The sequence below is a fragment of the Branchiostoma floridae genome, chromosome 1 (genome assembly GCF_000003815.2).
Source record: "Branchiostoma floridae strain S238N-H82 chromosome 1, Bfl_VNyyK, whole genome shotgun sequence".
In the NCBI taxonomy this organism is placed as follows: Eukaryota; Metazoa; Chordata; class Leptocardii; order Amphioxiformes; family Branchiostomatidae; genus Branchiostoma; species Branchiostoma floridae.
The window spans coordinates 19,906,041-19,926,952 of record NC_049979.1 but is presented as its reverse complement, the minus strand read 5'-3'; the positions used below and the strand labels follow the sequence as shown (position 1 = coordinate 19,926,952).

Below are 20,912 nucleotides of genomic sequence, written 5' to 3'. Positions count from 1 at the left end.
TTCTGAGTCGTGATTTTTGATGTTATTGATGGGAGGAAGTTACCACCCATGAAGGATAGGCACGGACTCTGCATACTGTATGAGGTTAGTGACTTACACACTGACATTACAATGTCCTGCCGTTTCCAATCGGAGCCAATTTTCTGGGCGCACCGAATCCGAATAACGTTGGCATGCATTTAGTGTCCATAGATTGGACTAGGATCTCTGTATCATTGTATAGGAGAATGACACTCAGATGCTTGAATTTGATGAAATAGTTAATACAATAATCATGTCAATGAAGATATATATTGCAACATCACATGAATTATCAGGCTTTCAATCAAGACTTCAGACCTGTTCTTTAAAATTAATCTGCACCTTGCATATTACATGTACAATATCATCTCTGTACCGTAATTTCTTCAGTGACTTCATTTTTGCATAAAAATTTCTTACATACATTAAATGTAACTTAAAGGCAGCAGGTGGTTTGCAAGAATTGTTCATGTCTCCAGACATGTATAAAGGCTTCCTTAAGGCGAAGCCATGATCAATATGTGTAATCTCACTACATTTAAGTTACAATATGTAAGAAAAGGTCATTGCTGAGTCCCAGATTTACAAGTGCGTGGATCCCTCTTCCTGGCAGCCATTATATAAGTGTCAGTTTTCTTAGAATATGTTACTGACACATTTCAATACAACTGACCTCAACACTCAATATTGCCAGGGATCTATATCCAACAGCTTTCAAGGGTTAGCTATTTGAAGGCTATGTTCTCCTGATAGGGCAACCATCCATTATGGATATTAGATCCACTTTGCAATACAGTGTGCATATCTGAGCCTGTCAATGGTGCCTGTTGTTGAGGGCTCCCTCCCTATGTATTCACCATGACGTCATGCCATCATTCTGTCTCGGCTTCAGCGCAATAACTGTTTCCTCCCACACTGCCATCTCAGCAGAAACCGGCTTGGCAGCCATTTATATTCAGTACAGAAAGGCAGGCGCTTCTATCTGCTTTATTTCTGTAAAGGGCTGCGAGTGCAGGCAGCTGTTGGAGTGATTTATATTCAGCCGGTGTGGCACGGCGCTTCAGCTCCCGACAGGTAAGATCATTCCATGGTGCTGGCCACTGTGATGGCATTCTATTTCTCCTAATGACCATCAGATCGTCGGATTCGTTTTATCGCTAGTGTGTAATGATCTGTTCCACGGCTACAAAATAGTGCCTATCAGATGTGGTATACAACAGAAGACTTACTACAAGGCACCAGGCTCATTGAATTGCAAGCTACAATGTCAGTGATTTTTATGTGATGAATTATAGACATGGCTACTTCTTTAGTTATCATGGAGAGCAAGTTTCTTTTTTCAAAAATATCTTTTGCCAAATGTATTTTACTGGTACTGTATCTGTCTTAATAGATATGAACATTATATTATATCATGGTAAAGATAATCTTTTAGACCTCTAGATTATTGAAGAAATGTCATTTGTATTTTGCAGGCTGTGTAGCTTTTATGAGGCCATAAATCCAATACCAATTTAGACTCTTAAGCTGCTTTTGTAACAGATGTTCAGTAGATAGATTTTCCCCTTTCTGCCAGTCAGGATGTGTTAGTCCATGCAGTGTGAGACTGTTTTGTAGTCACTATTGATGGCAGATTTTAATGGCAATCATAAAAGATGCACTTGAAGGGATTCATAAGTACACAGGGAATTGGATTGTCCTTTATACAGTACATTACAAGAACCTCTGCATTCATAAAATACCAGTACTAATGGGAAAACAACTATCATGTGGTCCATCCTAACTTGTCCTCTAAGTACTTTGAAGGTCATACATGAAGGTAAATACAAAATGATTGCATGTAAGGTTTGTGTGCATATGACTTAGAAAGGCTATATATAACATTGAGACCCCATTGTGTTAGAAAGCATTGCTGTTATCATCTTCCAAGCACAGGTATAGGTTATATGTAGATGTGAACATGTGTGTACTATGTCACTTAAAGTGTGAAAGGTCCCTCTCTGTCCTCACATAACCTTCACAAGTAACCATAGCAACATCACCTACCATACAGGACTACAACAATGTAAGAGTTAACCACCTCAAGTGGAGTCACAAAGAGGTGGGAAAGGAAGTCAGTGTCAGACTTGGGTTTGTTCCAGGGCTGTTATAGAAGTATTGAACTGTTAACCCCTGGAGGCTTTGCTGCAGGCAGAGTTACCAGTATTCATCTCCATGTTTGAATATCCTTTCCTGGCTGTGCTGCGAATAATTGCAGGAACCGACAAAATATCTATTTCACAGGTCATTTACTGTATTCTTCTTGCTTACCTTGGGGGACCAAAATTGCTCTTGTTTTGTAATATACCTGCATTTAGTTGATATGAGTGGCAGTTCTAATGAAAGAATGTAGTCACAGTCATCAATCACATTGTTACAGGTCTTCATGTACAATGTATGAATACTCTAACAACCATGGTGAAACCCTCACATGTTGAAGATGTTCTATCTCCCACCATATGTCTCTGTCTGTGCTACCATCGGGGCATGAAACAGTGGCAGCAGTAATGTGGCATGGGTGAGTCATCCCTGCAACATGATGGCACCCAGACGTGGTGCTGAATTATTGATTATTGTTAAACTTACAAACACATGATGCATCACGCTCACCTGTGTCCAATATTGTCCACGACTCGTGCTGCTGCATTGCACTATCTCTAGTGTACCAGTTGTATACCTGAGCTGTAAGCCTAGAAGTACATTGTATCAAATGTGTATCTGTACAGATGTAACAGTTCTCAGGCATGGTTCTCTGGCATTGTTTTTGTCCTGCTAACAATTTCTTACGTTGCCTGCAGAATTATGACTCCAGATAGCAAGATTTCCTGTGCTCAGTAATGAATGTTCAGAAACAACATTCTTGCTCTGATACTTGTTTGTTTCATCTGGTTTATCAATCTATGCTGCAGTATAGTAAGTTAAGCTACAATATGCAATTTTAATTGTCAAGTATGCACTGTCAGGCATGCCTTGCTGAAATCTTTTCATCAGGCTTTAACATCTGACCCCACATCCACTGAGTCCTGATTGCCCAATATGTCTTTATTGCCTTTCCATCCAGTATGTTTTCCCTGTACCAAAGCATTTCTGGAGGAAAATGTAGCTGATTTGGTATTCAAGACAAGGATGCCATCTCTGGCACAGCAGACACTTCACTCAGAAAGATTGGAGATTAGAGGGGAGAAACCTAAGAGGGCACATCAATAGGTTACCCCTCCCTTGTGTGATACAGTAGGTCTGCTCCTTGTTTCAAATTGGGGGCACGGCCACGATGACTTCAGCAAATTTCTTCTTCCTGTTAACTCTTACCAAGGTTTATGGCTGATGCTAATTTTGATTCAGGATTGGTACTGCCTCACTGCAGTACTGAGTCAATATTTTGTACTATTAAGCTAACAGAAGATAATGCTTGCAGTACTAAATCCAAATTCCTCAGGAGTTTACACAATGTTTTTGCAGTATCAGCTTGACTACTGTTTCAATATTCGTTGATATTAAGTGTGCATTGTATTGCGTTTTTGTGAGTAAACAATTATGAGACTTGTTTTCCTGCATGCAATTACTAATTAGTAAGTTTTCTTTTTTTCCTATATTTTAGTATTCAACATATCATATGATGTAGATAAATCTTATCAATGCTTAGGAAATGATTCTGGAGGTGAACAGAAGACTGGTTGTCTGCAGAATAGTTAAGAGTTATACACATGTACATTGCAATTTCCTTGGAAGCCATAGCAAACATAATTTATGCAAGGAAAGTGTTCAGTTTTAGTATCTCTAACTAAGCACAGCAATTCAACATATCTCATCTCATTGTCATGTAACACTCAGCGTCCTTTTGTCAGACACAGATTTCATATTCCCCATAACCACCTGCAAGGGAAGCACGCTTAACAGATTACTATAACATGTAAGCAATGCACTTACGACATGATCCCCAGGTGCTACAGAGAATCAAGTGCAGGCTGGCTGTCAGCCAAGTTTCTCTCATGGATTTGCATCCTGCATGTTATAGATTTTCTGGCACCACCAGCCTAGCAGGAAATTTGTCACAGCAGCATATCCCCAGAAAAATAGGATTCCTCCCAGCGATTTACTGTTATCTGTGTCTATTTTCACAGAAATAATCCCTGCCTTTCACTGTGCAATGTAAATAATCATATCCCTGGAATTTTTTCTGGTGTCTGCAAAATATACAGTCAAGTATTCTGAAATCTTAGGACGTGTTGGCCATACAGATTTGTGTAGACTAGAGTTCATATAATGGCATCCTTAATCGACTGTAAATGTACATGTTACTTCCTTGATTCTGCCTTACAGCCTATCTCATTGGTGGCGCCAGGACTTGAACAGGCCATTATAGGGAAAGGTTACTGGTACACACCGTTGTTTATGATCCTCATGTCGCTACGTTCGGGCAGGACGTCCTCTGGACCTCTGCCATATCTCCACTCAGGGAAATCAATGTTATTTCTCATCTGACTGAGCACAACAGAAATTGTACCGAACATTTGTTAGATGTCTTCTGACCTTCTGCAACAAAGCTATGAAGTCACCTAATGTTTTATGACGTCTAATCCTGTGGAAGCCTAACTTTGTTTCAGTTATCTAGTTAAGGGCTATTCCAAAACAGAAGTAACATTGCAATCCATAGCAATCGTAACGATGATTGTGTTACATGCAGTAATGTCAAATTGTTTTTGTCATTTGTGTTACTTTGTATCAAGGGTAGGCCAGGGGTTCTCAGGCTCTCCCTAAATGCTGTTGCCTTATTTCGCTGTACTATCTATCAATATATTTGGCGCTTTCTAACAGACATTCAGCCTCCAGTAATCAGCCATTCAGTCTCCAAACTGCTTGACTGACATGTACGGTGTAGTGATAATGTGGCAACGTTGTCTTTGTGCCTTTTTACACCCTTTGTCCATGGTCAAGCAGCATGTATACATTTCCAGAGAATCCACTCAAATTCAAAGACATGACAGCCGGCTTTGTGCTGCAGATAGACTCCTAATCCCCATTCTGAGTGGTTTTTGGACTATGTAATCGAATGCCTTGCAGGTCAGACATTGCTTGAATTCATAATGCACTGGAAGTTCATGGTCAGAGGTACCAGTACAACACGTATTGCCCTTGTCAATGTCATGATTATTCTACTATCATGAAAATCAGGATTTTAGTCAAATTTTTAAGTACTAAGATGCAGGGGAAACTGACTGAATTTATCCTTGTCAAGATCAAAGTGTTGTTGCATTATAAACAGTCTGTTATATTCATATAGCTTCACTGCATTGTAATATTGCCATACTGTAATCACATTTGCAATGATTTAGAGAACTTGTTCCATTATTCCTCACCTATCAAATGAAGGTCTTGGTTGGTAATATAATGAAACATTGTTTGCATTGAAAGAAGGAGAAAAATTATTAGATATGACATTATTCTATATGAGCACCATTGAAGGTTATCATTTAGATTGAAATAATTTTGCCATATTGATGACAGAATCAGTTCTTTTTTCTCCATCCAATACTGTTCTTGGGTTGCAATTTTATGGTCGAAGATCTGTGTTTGTGGCCCAGAGGTTTATTAACAGCTTACATTTGACATTTTCCTGTATGCACATCTAATATATCTACAGTTAAAGCAACATTATTTCAAGTTATCCCTCATCATCATCATCTGTCGTCCCTGCCGGGCGGGGTAAGGCTTTGCACAATGTCTCTCCACAGCGCTCGGTCGTTCATAACTGCTCCTAGGTCCTCGGTGTCAATCCCAGTGTCTCTGGAGATGGTGGCTGGGTAAGTGAGTTTTCTAGAGTAAGTCTTTCCCCTCGGCCTCCATAGGAGGAGTGAAGAGATCACTTCTTCGCTTGCGCGATGACAGTGACCTGCAAACTGGACACGCCTCTGCCTGAGGCTGTGGGATACTCGGGGAAGATTGCCGTATATGGTCTTGATGGATGCATGTTCTTTCCAGCTGATGTTCTTTGCTCTGCGCAGAAGTGAGGTGTATGTTCCATCCAGTCTCTTCTCTAGACGAGTGGTCAATGTCCAAGTTTCGGAGCCATAGAGAAGTACAGGTTCAACAATGGTGCGAAAAACTTGTATCTTGAGTTTGTCACTAATATTTGAGAGCCAGATTTTGTCGAGTTTATTACACGCATCCCAAGCTATGGCTTTCCTTACTGTGAAGTCCTTTTCTGAGTCCACAATTGATGATCCTAAGTACTTAAAATCACCAACGCGTTTTAAGCAAACACCAGATTCAGATTTAAGTTCTATTGGTTCTGAAGAAGTACCTGTATATATAAACTCGGTCTTGGACTCGTTGCAGTACAAGCCTACTTGGGCAGCTGCTCTCTCAAGTGACTGGAGCAGTGCTTCTGCATCTTTGACCAGTTCTGCGACCAAGGCTAGGTCATCCGCGAAATCTAAGTCTGTGAGGTTCACTGCGGGGTGTCGTCGACTTCGTCTGGGCTGTATTTCAAGGCCTTTTTCACTCATGCTATCGAGAGAGATCCGTAGAATGTAATCCAGTACAATGATAAAAAGGAACGGCGCTAATGTGTCGCCCTGGAGTACACCAGCGGTTACTTTGAAGGGACTTGTTTCGCCGTCAGGGGTAATCACTGAGGCAGTAGTATTGATGTAAAGTGATTTAATCGCATCAATAATGGGTAGAGGAATCCCGTACAGTGGAAGTATTTCAAACATGGTATTTCTATCAATAGAATCAAAGGCCTTGCGAAAGTCAACAAACAGCAATACCAGGTCCTTGTCACATCTTCTCATTTCTTCTATGATCCGTCTGATTGACAGTATTTGCGAGATGGTGGACCTATTTCTTCTAAACCCGTTTTGGTTTTTCCTCAGGATTGGGTCGACTGCTGGCACAAGGCGATTTAACAGAAGTTTATTGTAAACCTTGGCTGCAATGGGAATAAGTGTGATTCCACGGTAATTAGCAGTTGAGGTTAGGTCTCCTTTCTTGGGGACTGGTATAATTCCGCCCTTAAGCCATGCTGAGGGGGGTTTGTGAGTTAAAAAAGTATTGTTGCACAGGTGTAGGAGTAGATCATGAAACAACGGGTCCTTCCATATGATGGTAGGTATGTTATCGAGTCCAGGAGTTTTATTATTAGAAAAAGAATTCAAAGCAGTTACAAGTTCATCTAGTGTAAAGGGTTCTGTAGATATGTCCAGTTCCTCTGACACCTGTATCTTCCTGAGAGGAATAAGTTATCCCTACTGGTTGCTAGTTCCAAGGAAAACCTAATTATGCCCTCTCAAACATCTGTCAGCTGCTAAATGTAGGTATCAATCAGACATCAAGAGATATTACATCCTTTGAACTTCCAAGAAGAGAGCTCTCCCGTTGGAAGAGCAATTTCATTTTTCCTTGAAGATGTGCACGTTATTAACGCTCCCTTTTATCTCCTCACGCAGACGTCAGTTGGACGAGCTCCACCAGCAGCGGCTGCTGGCAGAAGAGGAACACCAGCGTCTGCAGGCTGAGATGGCAGAGAAGCAGAAGGCCCATCAGGAAGCCATCGACAGACAGAGAGCACTACTGGAGAGACTCAGGCAGGAGGCAGACGGAGCTCAGTCCGTGGCAGAGCAGGAAATCCAGGAGGCAAGGAGAAGACTTGCCCAGGAAATACAAGAAGGTATGGCCACCTTTTTCTGGTTAGATCTCGTTGTGCAAAGTCCTTTCTGCTTGTTAGTGATATTTGGGATCGTAGTAAATCTACCTTGTATTTAAAGGCTAGCCGCTATACTGTAAATTCTGAAATTTTTGTGGTGTTTAAGGGCCAAGTTTTCAACCATTCACCGCAAAATCATCACACTGCAGGGTATGCCATTTCTTTGATTGTGTTAAAATAATGATTGTTTCCACTGTTAAAAGCCATTACAAAGTCATTGATTTTCACGAAATTTAAGTGCTGCAAACTTACATTAATCAACAGTATTTTGATAAAGATTCTTGTGAAGGTTTTTGATGAAGGTTCTGTTTATATTTTTACTAATACTTTTCTCCATGTTGTTTGTTTGCTCAGCTGAAGATCTCAAACTGAAACAGCAGCAGCTGGAGAGGCAGGAGTTTGCTGTGCAGACAGACAGCATGGAATCCCGGGAGGCAGCGATACAGTATGACGTCATGGGCCAGCCCAGGGACAAGGCCAAGCCAACCACTCAGTCCGTGTCAACAACAGCCACAACGCTAACTGATCAGGTCTGTTTCTCTTTGAGTTCTTTTATGCGTATCCATCGAGTGGGTGAAAAATTTCCACACAAGGGCCTTTGACACTTTGATGTATGGAGTGCCTCTCAGCATCAATATAGTACCAGCCAAGTTCAAGAGCATTACTTAAATTATTCATGAAGGAAATCAATGTTGATCTGTCTTAACATATTACCTCTGTGAGTCAGTCCCCAACACAGATCAGTATTGAAATGAAATAACGTGCCACATGTCTGCATTGTTTGCTGCTGTATTAGTTATAGACTACTATGATTGTTTCCTGTTCAGAAATGTTGCAATATTATCTGATACACATTCATTTTCAACTAATTTTTCCTCAATGTTTTCTCCTCTGAATTACTTGAACCAATAATTGTAATTATCGTTTGCAGGTGTTGATTGATGAGACGCGGCTGAAGGAGCTGCAGGAGAAGGAGCGGCTCTTTGAACAGCTGCGCTGGCGAATGGACCACGACACCATGGCGCTCGAAATGGACCGAGTCAGTCCCATCGGTGCTCAGGACGAAAACGTCTACGTCAGTCCCAAGACGTCCACCGACGACGATTCGTCCAGTGTGGCGACGACTGTCAAGGCTCACCCGAAGCTGGGATTGCTGAAGATGGAGGAGATGAGTGAGGGTCAGACCCCGTCTACCCTCACCCCTGCCACCATGACTCCCCTCTGTCACTCCCCCAGGAGTGGTTCCCCCACACCTAGCAACTATTCCACCTCCAGTATGTCCCTGCCCAGCATGTCTGACTCCAGCATGTCTATGTCTATGGAGCATGGCGGACAGAAGAGCAAGGCAGCTCTCTCCAGGCGAAGGTCGAGGGAAGGTAGTTCTCCAACCAAGGAGAAACCATCACCCACAGCTGAGGATGTGACAGCAAGGCTGTATCCTGGCTCTCCAAGCAGCGTGAGGAAAGCTTGGCAGGCTAAAGGGGAAAAGGAGGAAGGTGGCACAGTACCTGCACCCGAGAGAAGCAAGTCACCCACAACCTACAAGAAGAATGGTCGCACTTATGTCAGGAAAAGAGCGCTCCATGATGCAAGTGATGATAACCCCTTCAGTGCAGGTCAGACTCCTCCTGTGAAACCAAAGACACCAGGCAGACCTGCCCCTTCCTCAAGTTCAATATCAGAAGATCGTGGCTCTACTGCTAACGGCACCCGGGCTACCAGTCCCAAGAGGGAACGGCAAAGGCAGCTGCAACCAAAGAGTCCAACAAAAGATCGAAGCTCTGTATCAACATTACAAAGTGATGATAGTGTGAAACAGACAAGAGCACAAGAGCAGAAACAGTCTGTTGTAACTGGTACAACCGTGCATCGCGAGAAACGTATTGTGGTCAAGAAAGCACAGGCAGAAACAGACTCAGTAAGTTTGCTGTTGCAAGAGACTGGGGATTCTTCAGAACCACTAACCAAGCCAGGTAAAAAGCACAGACCTCGAGTGTTTCATGTAGAAGACTCTGTAGGAAAGATATTACATGACAGTGGTGACCAGACTGACTCAGGGATCTCTGTATCCATTGAAACCATGACCACTCGTGTGGAGGTAAAGGCAGACCAAGCACAGACATTCCCATTGGACAGGAGAAAAGTTGAGTCTGAAGATACCCAAACTCCACCCAGTTTTCTTGAGCAAGTTTCAGCCAGGTTGGAAGCAGTTCAGCAGACTAAAGATTCTCTTGACACTCAGTCGAAGGCAGATTCATCATCATTTGGCAGCTTTGTTGGAAGAGACAGGGGTGATATTTTGAACAGAAGGGCAGTGTCAGCATCAAGAGCTTCCTCAGTGGCGGAGACTTTGAGTGAAGATTGGAGCACGGTGTCAGACAGTGCTGCCATTGCCAATATCAAAAAGCGCTGGCAAAGAAGGAGATTTATTGACAGACCAGAAGACGTATCGCCGATCACGTGGGGACCTACGCCGTACCAAAGGCCAAGATCAGCTGGTGATGAAAGGAAGCCACGCTGGTGGTCAGTAGGAGGGATGGGAGGTGGCGGTGGTGGATCAGATACACCGCTGTCCCTCAGCACTTCTGATACGGATTCCCTTTACAGTGTGAGATCGGCAAGGAGATACGGGTCTGCAGACTCCATTGCACACGACGCATTTGCCAGAAGTCTGAGAGGTGAGGAGGGGGCGTCACCCTCCCCAGCACCCATCAGGAGATCTAAATCTGCAGGTGCTGTGAAGACCACAAGCAGTGGACTGGCCGCCCTTGCAGATATCAGGTCTCGAAGCCCGTCATCCCGACTCCTCCCCACCCCTCCCAAGAGGAAACCTCCAGTAGGGGGCTCCAGAACAACTTCCCCTCGCAGTCCTTCTGGAGCAAAGTCTGCAACCAAACCTAAACTAGACACTTCAAAGAAAACAACCTCACACGAGAAAAGACTTGTCTCCCCTACAAAGCCGCAAGCATCACAAGGTGCCAAACCCAAACGGGAAATGTCCCCACCAAAGTCAGTAGAGAGGAAAATTTCTTCAACAAAAGCTGCTAAAGGAGAAGTGTCGCCAACAGAAGCTGCTAAGTCTCCAACAAAGACTGTGAAAAGAGTAGGCTCGCCTACTAAGAATACTTCTGGGATAAAATCGCCAACAAAGACCACTTCTCCCACAAAGCCACTGCCCCCAACCAAGCCGACTAAAGCAGTCTCATTACTTGCCACAAAGTCAAAGAGCCAAATGCCCAAACCACCAATCACAAGACCCAAACCCAAGCTGGATGATCTCAAGAAAAAAGCGAAGAGCACCCCAAGAAGTGAACCAGATGGTAAGGCAAGAGAAGACAAGAAAGTTAAGCCTCCAGTGCCCAAGAAACCCACAAGCCTTAGTAGAGATAGTAAGGCTTCTGTGGGTAAGACTGATGCTGCCCCTAAAGCAACCAGTCCAGTCAAGAGAAAGACTCCGTCTCCAGCTGCAAGATCTCCCTCAGTAACATCACCCACACGATCTTCTCCAAAGTCTTTTCCAAGTGATGCTTCCACAAGGTCTGATCCTTCAGTCAAGTCCAAGTCTCCATCAGAAGCTTCTTCCAAATCTGACGGCAAAGGTAGAAAGTCTAAGTCTCCTGTGCAAAAAGGGTCAACAGGAAAACCAAGAAAAATTACGTCCTACGTTATAGGCCCAGAACCCAATGTAGAAAAATACAAGCCAAAATCTAAAGTCCGTGCACATATCAAGAGGACGCTTGCAGAGAGAGCAAAGAGAGGTGATACTCCATCCAGCCAGGAAGGCTCCATCCTTAGTGGTGGGACTTCATCTGTTTCCATAGCAATGGATGATGTCATGACCGAAGCGACAGAAGAGAGTGTTTATTCTGATGACTCTCTTGAAGGAGAGGAAGGTGCTGAAATGCCTTCCACTCCAAAGTCCCTTACTGTGCATCCTCTACCCATCAAAGAGAGAGTGGAGGCAAGCTCTGACACCGAGAGTATCTACTCTGTGGACTCTCTGATGGCTGAGGGGGAGACAAGTCCAGAGAGCGACTCCCTCATGATCAAAAAAGTGGGTCACAAAAAGGTCAGGAAAGAACCGTCAGAGCTAGAGGCTGACAGTCTAGACAGTGCCGATTCTCTGGAAGATGCGTGGGAGGATGGAGCAGTGGCAGCTTTGAAGAAGGCAGTGGATGCTGGTGACGAACACGCAGCACAAAGGGGAGTAAACGTTCACATCGAAGCTTCTGCAGAAATGCAGTCTTCAATGGAAACTGTGTCCACAGCTGTGAGCTCTGATGTGACATCACAGACAACAGAGGGAGCGGACGATGCCTCATCTGTTATTGAACTCGGGGAAGAGATGATGATTGATAGTGATGTTACATCAGCTAGTGCTGCAGTGATGGAAGGAGAGATGACTTCAGATGATGTGCCTACACAGGAAGCCAGGGTAACTACAGAAGAGCCACAGCCAGCTGCTACAAGTCCTACATCACTAAACCTTAAGGAAGTGCCACAAAAGCCTGCAGAAGATGGAGAAAGTCCATCTGAGAAGGACAGCCTTGCATCAGACAGCTCTCCTGACAAGGAGGCGCGTGCTGGAGTACCTGCGGGGAAACAGTCCTCTGCAGAAGCTGCTGGTGATGGGGATGATGAAGCTGCTAGATATTCTGCTGATTCACTGAATGAAGCTGACAGTCCTACAGATGCAGAGGAGCCTAAACCTGCGGAGTCTGAGAAGACACTTGTTGATGGCAAGGAAGGTGCTGTTGATCAGCTAGGACAAAAATCCAAAGGTGATCAGAAGCAGCCTGCCTCCAAAACTGCCACAGGAGAAAGATTGGACAAAGATCTGACACAAGAACAGAATACCTCTGTACCTGTATCAAAGAAAATTGATTCAGACAATGAGAGCATGCATTCGGATGATTCCCTTGCAGACTCTAGGGAGGCCAGTAGCTTACCAACAGGCAAGCAACAATCTTCAAAGCCTGCTCGGAAAGTAAGATACACAAGGAAGCTTCCCTCTGAGACAGACACATTCTCCGATGATTCCCTGTCAGACAGAGCACACAGGTCATCACCACCTAAGATCCACAGAAGAGTCAAACAGCTACAAGACAGTACGGAGTCAGATGGGGTGTACTCAGTGGACTCACTATCAGAGGATGAGCCTAAGTCACCCAGGAAGACTCCAGCAGCCAGAAGGGTGAGCTCAGAAGTAGCGGAGGCTTCTATGCCAACACCAGAACCAATAGCAGAGGAGGACAAGGAGGAGTCTTCAAGGGCTGATGATCAGGTATCTGAAGACTCATTAGGGGAAGAAGACGTGGCTGAAGAAAAGGATGAAGATAAACAACAGGAAAGTGAAGTCCAAGAGGAGGACAGTCTAACAACAGTTGATGAAAGCCACCCAGAGATTGATCAAGACATACCAGTAGTGCCACAAGAAGGAACAGAGCAAGAGCCCAAACAGATTGACTCCAAACAGGAAACACAGCCAGAGCCCAGTTCAGGGGAAAGGCCTGATCTTGACAAAGACTGGCAAGAGATGAAGACCACAAAAACAGAGAGTGAAGAAACAGAAGAAACAGAGATGATCACTCGAGAAGATGAGCTTGCTGATCACAGATACCTGCTAGCTGAGGCTAACAGGAGCAGTGATCATGAAGTTGACAGTGATGCCTCCACTGATGAGAAACAAGAAAGACTTGATTCAACTAATGATGACAGAAGCCCAGAAGCTCCCGCCATGCAGTTGGAAGATCATCTTGCTGAAGAGAGCCCGACATCACAACCTGATGATCATATTTCAGAGGAGCATGTAAGAGAAGTTGATGAGCAAACATCTGCAGATGTGAGAGACAATCAGTTAGCAGTAGATTCAAGAGTACAGAGTGACAAAGAACAGAGTGATGGAAGTGATTTTGACCTTCCAAGTGTTCTGCACATAATTAGTGACATACAGGCCCAGGCTGTAGAAGTATCTAACCTCTTGACCACTGAAGAAGAGAGAGTCTTGCCAACCACAATAGAAAGTGGCCAACAAACAACAATCAGACATACTAAGAAAACGTTGACAACTGGACCTGTAGTCGTAGATGAAGTTGGGTTTGAAGAAGTCAAGAGTGAGTCTGCAGATTTTGGAACACATGCTGAGGAAGCCACATCTAAGACACACACTGAGTCTGCTGCAAGTGCAGTCATCGGATCAAGTAGTACGCAGTTCATTTCCAATAGAGAAGGATCAAGTATGGATGCTGAATCAGAGACTGTTGGTGCAGATGTACCTGGCTATTCAGGTAAAGATGTTTGCACCACAGGAACACAGTGGGACAAGCCAGAGCAAAGCACAGCTGCAGTAGGTACTGACAGTACTGAACAAAAAGACCTCAGTATGAACACAGAGGATTCCGCCCAGTTAAGTGACACAACAAACACAGAACAAGATCTCCCCAAGTGTACAGAAACATCTACACTGACACAGTTGGACATGTCACAGCAAGAGGTAACTGCTGTTAGTACTGAAAGTGTTGGACAAGAAGACTTTGGCCTCAACAAAGAAGATTCCACACAGCTACATGACAGGAGAACAAACACAGAAGTTTCCCCCAAGTACACAGATGAATCAAAAGTAACGCAGTTAGATATGTCAGAGCAGTTGCCAGCTGCAGTAGATACTGAAGTTGACAGACAACAGGACTTCAGGACCAGAACAGAAGATTTCACCCAGTCTAGTGACATTGCAGCAACTACAGAACAATTTGTATCTGAATATGCAGATGCATCAACAGAAACACAGTCAGACCAGGGGGTAACTGCACATGCTGTTGTTACCACTGAACAACAAGATGTTGTCATCAAAACAGAAGGGCCTATCCAGTACGGTGACAGCACTGAACATGCATCAATAGAGACAGAGTTGGACAAGTCTGAGCAAAGGGCATCAGCTGTAAGTGCGGAGGAACAAGACCGCTACCATTATAGTGACAGCACAGCAGATACGGAGGCAGCTGAGCACACACAGGTAACAAGCACTGATGACATAGATGTGACTGATAGTCATGAACAACTTGTTAGGGATTCAAACTTGACCAGTAGGAGAGTTCCAGAAGCAGAGGAGTCCACTCTGAAATCACCTGTGCAAGGAACTACAGCTTTTGGTGCCCAATCTTCATTGTCTTATCACAAGGAGACAGAAAGTTCCACCAGACCACCAGGGCAAGACAGCAGCTCTCGTTTAGTCCTGTCTTCAACATCTTCCAACTCATTTGAACAACAGACAGTTGCGTCTCCCAGTGATTTGACCCCACATCTTGAGAAACATTTCCCAACAAGTCACTTGGTCAAAAAGAGAGCTGCTGCTTCAAGAAAGGTGTCAGATGATGCAGAGAAAGACCCTGTGCCCCCACAGCCACTTTCTCCAGCCATAGAGTTCTTTGCTGAGGAGTTTGCCATCAGGACAGTTGATGGTGCCATGAGCTGGATCTCTCAGGAGATACGAGAGGGCACCACTATTGATGAGCTGAAGTCACAGTACGAGTCAAACAAATTGAGCTGTCATGACTTCCCAACTCCAGAAACTACCTCAGAAGAAGAAGATTCACTGGATGGTCCAGACAAAAAGGTTGAAACGTCTCGGCAGGTAAGCCCTCCTGCTGAAATGGTTTTCAGGAAGATTATTGTGGAGAGGTCTGAAGCAGAGGAGGACTCGCCGCAAACAGAATCTCTTGAAGATGATTCCTCTGAGGGAGCTGACCAGGCAGTTCCACGCATTGTAGAAACAACACGAGTGAGCACGGTGGCTGGATGTATCACATATCACGTAGAACATGAGATAGAGGGGGAAGAATCATCTGAACATCAAGGGGAGGAAGACACTGAAGATGATGACTCAGGCAAGGATATCACACAGAATGACATTGGGTCAGCTTCACCATCCAAGAAAGACATGTTTGTTTTCGAAACTCAGCAAGTGGAAAACTTTGCAGAGAGAGTCATCAGCAAAGCCGTCACTGAGGCTGTGACCTCCGTCCTTACAACAGACAGTGAGAGTGACCTGTCAGACTTTGAAAAGAGTCCTGCATACAGCAGAAAGAACATCGGTAGTGCCAAGGGGCAGGATGCAGCTAAGGCAACTCCTGCAAGATTGGCAGATGATTCACAAAAGGAATCTCTCCAACTGCTGAGTTCAGACACATCAACATACTCATCCACAGCAAGCCTGGAGGACTCCTCCGATCACACTCTCATCTACCAGAAGTCCTTCCAGCTTCTCAGCTCTGACACCTCCACATATGGCTCCACGGTGAGTCTGGAAGACACGGTGGAGGACATCTCAGACAAGACTCTCGTCTCCTCTCCAGAGGTTGAAATGCTCGCCGACAGCGTGGTATCTGTGGCCATCAAAGAGGCCTTTAGAGATGCCAGTAAGGCTGAACATGTGGATGAACTTCCTGAGAGAACAGAACCTGATGGAGAGCATCAGCCATCTGCTGGTCCAATCTTTGCAGTGGCTTCTACTGGGTCCCAACAGCTGCCACACAAAACTTCATGTATTGAGGATGAAGACAGTGATATCGGTATGACTGATGATGAACTTGACATTGATGATGATAGCACAGCTCCCTTAACCCCTCCTTTCGAGAAGGAGGCTTCAGATCATGTCCATCAAGTCAATGAGGCAGATGAGTTGGCTGCTTGTAGTGATGTCACAATACCTGAAATTGCATCTGTACCACCCACAATAGGTGAGGATTCTGTGGACATCGACAAGACAAAAGAGGAGGAAATGCCAGATGCAGAGCTTGCTCCTATCATTACCCTTGATCCACTGCTGCAAGGACCTGAACATCCTGTATCAAAAGTATCAGATACGACTTCTGAAGGAACTTCAAGTACAGTGATGCCTGAGTTACAGCAGGACCAGAAAGAAGCATTGCCTTCTGAGCAAGTAGAAGCATCCATTGGGCCTGAGATGGAAGACACTATACAGGAGGATTCTTCTATTTCAAGTCATGATGATACATCAGAAGACCAGACAGAAGCTGATGTGCAACAAGTTGTGTTGGAAGATGATGAACTCACGGTACCTCTTGCTGATGTGTCCCTTGATCCTGAAAATCAGAACCTGTATCCAGAGGTTGTCAAGATAACACACACATCAGAAAATGACAAAGATACAGTAGAGGAAGATGTCATGGCTACAGATGATGGTCACATTGAGAACAACAATGCCGTTGTGCCAGCAGATGCTGTCATACATGCACTTGACCACTTTGAAGAACAAGCTCTTGTGACTGACAAGTCTGAGGAAACTTCTGAGGAGCCTGACACAGTGACGTGGGTCGATAGCATTGAGGAGGAAGACTTACCTGAGGATGAAGAGAGAACAGTTGCAGCACCGTCTACCAAGGATGCTGCCGATGCACATCCTCAGGCAGATGGTTTTGAGCAAAGTGACAGGCACAAGACTAGCCATGAGAGAGAAGATGTATTAGAATGGCAGCCATTTGTCTCTGCTGCAACTGTACAAGATCAGTTGGAAAGGAATGACTTACCCCAACCTCTTGAGTCAAGCACACCAAATGGACACAAAGTCCCTACAGATGCGGCAGCTCCTGTCACTGTAGATAAAGTACTAACTGAAGACCAGAGGGCTAAACCTATTCCTCCTATGTCCCCAGACAGAGAACCAGTGCCTCAAGATCAGACTGATGATGACAAATATATGTCAGCTGCAAGCAGCGGTGAAGACATTGACAGTTGGACAAAAGTTCTGGGATATAAGCCAGATGGTGACTTACAGTCATCACAGTCTGACAGTGGAGACGACAAGGGGACGACCTCTACTGAGGACACGGGAGACGGACTAGCATACCAAGGGTTCACATCTCCAGAGGCAATGTCAACTGGAACTACTCCCACACCAACATCTCCATTCTTCCAAGAACCTGGCACCTCAGACCAGAGTCAGCCTTCCTTGTTTGAGCAGCAGTCCGACAGTCTTGACGTAGATGCTTCAGAGACATACAAAACTCAGCTACCGGAGGAAGAGCAGGCATCTTCCGATGGAACAGAGGATGACGACAGTGCATCCAGTTTCTCTGCCTCTTCAACTGACAGTGAGGAATATTCCGAGCATGATGCTTTAGTGGAGCGTAGCATGATGGTTTCTAGAAGTCAATCAGAGCAAATCCTGCCAGCTTCTAAAAGGCCGAGAACTAGTGACTGGGGTAGGCAGCAGTCGCTTGAAAGTGCAGGAATTTCTGCTGCTGAGCCAATTGGTGAACGCTCTAGAAGCTTACCTAGGAATGTTGCTATGGATAATGATGATATGGATGAGGATACACCAAAACAGAAGGTTGGTACTGAACAGCCTTTAGATGTTGTATGTGCTCCCTGTCCTGTGCAGCATGGTTCTGTTTCTTTTGAAGAGGCAGAGCCTCGTCAGTCTGTGAATACCCCAGAAAAGACACAAAGCGAAGAGTCAGGACTTTTTGTTACAGAAGATGCTCTTTTGCATGACGATGCCATAGACAAGAATTCAACACTAATGCATGCTGGGCATGAGGCAGGAATTGAATGTGCTGTGTCATCTTCAGTTATCCGTGGTGACCTGCCATCCTCAGTTTCTGTTTCTGACTTTGAGTTGCCCAGTAGCAAGGTACCGTCACATCCTGAGTTGGCTTTGCCTGGCAGTCGGACCACGACGTTTTCAGTTGACAGAGAGAGCATGGTCTCTGATGCGTCTTTCCCACCATCCACTACTCCTGAGCAGACACCACCAGGTGTTTCCCCTGTGCTCCTGCAGAATACTACCAAGCTAGCAGAGCATAAAGCCCCTGTGTCAGCTCCCAACGATCAGCTGTCAGATTCTTTGTCTTTGTGTGGACCCAGGCAAGTAGACGAGGCAGGGTCTTCAACAGATGCAAAACTCAATGACACAGCCCACATCTTGCCATCGGAGCAGGCCTCACCGCTTACGGATCTCCCTAACATGCAACCACAGGACCGCAGCACCCACTCGTTTGAGGAACAGATAATTGGAAAAACTACTGATGATTTGCCGCCAAGCGTTATAACCAAACAAACTGAGACTTCAGCTACAAATTTGCCAAGTATTGCATACGAGTCAAACATCCCATTGAACTTTGAAGTATACAATGCAGACAACTCAGCCCTGGATGAAAATACGGCGAGAAGAAACAGTGCTGGTGACACTGAAAGCAACTCAACAATTTTACACTATGATTACCAGGGCACCTTACCAGATCTGCCTACCAAGAGCTACAGCTACGGAAATCAGCAAGCTGAGATGTACCAGCAGATGTCAGGGCACATTGGGACGAGATCTTTCGAAGAGGAGTTGGTTGGAAGTTACCCCAGCCTGCCAATCAAAACAAAGGAGTTTGTCACCCCAGCTGCCACTCCCCTTCCAACTGGATTGCAGGGTGCCTCTGAGAGTCAGCAGGTAGAAGAAACCTCTGATAGGAGGAAGATCACCCTACCAATGTATCACAGTCTGGATAGCCAGGAGAGTGATACACTGCCCTCTTTAGAAAGTGATGATGGAAACAGAGAAGGAGAAGACAACAGAGAAACTGAGCAGTGGCAAGGGCATGTGAGTGATGTAAAACAGACAGCTGTGACATCTACACCCCAGTCTACTTCTCATGATCGTCAGCTTCTTGAACAAAGAGACAACAGTTGTGTTGTAAATGTAGAAAGTCCAAACATCTTGCATCCATATTCTCTCACTCATGAGGAAGGACTGAACAGCCATCCATACTCCTTACAACAGGCAGTACAGAGACGTGAAGCTACTTCAGAAACATCTCACCTACAGATGGAATCACTCCGAATCGAAATAAGCTCTATAGACAGCTTGACCCATACCTCATCCGAACATGCAGTTGGCAGTGATAACATAGTACGTGGTACGTCAGTGGGAGATGAATACCTTCTAAAAACAGACCTCGCTGATGGTGTTCAGTTCCAGCAGATGAGACAGAACACAACAGACGTGTCACCCAGCCCTTTGAACGTGTTTGACCTCGACCCAAATGACAACGACCTACGCGTGTTGAGAGAGACCCAGGAGAGTCTGGACAGGGTTCTAGCGGAGACAGGGTCTTTGAGTCCGGTGTCGTCAACAGATGAGGTGAGGTCCAGCGACTCGGAGCTCATGGCTCTGATGGCTGAACTGGAAGAGGAGGAGTTCCTGGAGAATGTTGGCAAGTCCAGCAGTTTTAGTGCCCTGGACCAGCGGCGCAGCTCCAACAGTAGTGATGACGACTGGCCACACTCAGTGTCTCTTCCTAGTGTGAGGGAGAGGGAACTCTCACCAGTACTGCCTCTTATTCTGGTCAGTAAACCCTCACAAGTTGAACCACAACAGATGCCTTCTCTTGACAATAATGCTTTGGCACAACAGAACACAGCAGTCAGTTCTTTTGACAACCAACCTAGAGTCTCGGCAAACTTCTCTTCATTTGAACCAACAAAGGACACTGCAGAGCCGTCTATCTCTATCCCACATAATGCAGATGTCTTGACACTTCATTCTGACAACGTCTTTGAAAGCTCTCCAGACATCCCACATACCCAAGACGTAGTTATACTCAGAAGAAAACCCAAGGAATCCAAGGAGACCAAAGCAGAGACGGCAGCTAAGAGAGTGTCGTTCAGTGACGAGGTAGACGTTCTTCAGCTCAGCTCTCAGTCCTTGGCTTCAGAAACAAGCGAGCCTGTGTTTACATCTCCAATAGTCACGACCACAGCTGTGAGGAAGCTAGATTCCACAGTCAGTACTGTAGAACTCAAGTCTATATTGAAACCAGATTCCTCACCACAGGGCAAGCTCCTGCCAAGTACTGAGGCAGAAAACTATCAGGATGCTGCTGCGAAAGAAAGGATCACCTTTCATCCGTCAGACACCAGTGGCTTTAAAACCCCCATAGACAGCCCCAAGTTAAAGCGAAGAAACCCCAGGAAGCCAGGCAGCACTTGTAGTGAGGGTAACCTGGACAACCTGGACTCCATCCTCACCAGCTACACTGCTGCAACTGGAGGGAAGAGCTCCAGTATGGACAACGACATCAATGCTCTAACCAGACCACTCACAACACCTCTACAGGCATATGCAGTAAGGGTGAAAAAG

General features: G+C 45.1%; 1 protein-coding gene across 1 annotated transcript in view; it reads left to right on the top strand.

Moving 5' to 3' along the window:
• The window catches only part of LOC118427547 (microtubule-associated protein futsch-like), a gene marked incomplete in the record, with an annotated part of 94,204 nt that overhangs the window by 63,428 nt on the left and 9,864 nt on the right, over positions 1 to 20,912 (top strand). The window contains 3 exon segments of the mRNA XM_035837387.1: positions 7,509 to 7,729; positions 8,120 to 8,295; positions 8,697 to 20,912. Of these exon segments, the coding sequence (XP_035693280.1) occupies positions 7,509 to 7,729; positions 8,120 to 8,295; positions 8,697 to 20,912 (12,613 nt within the window).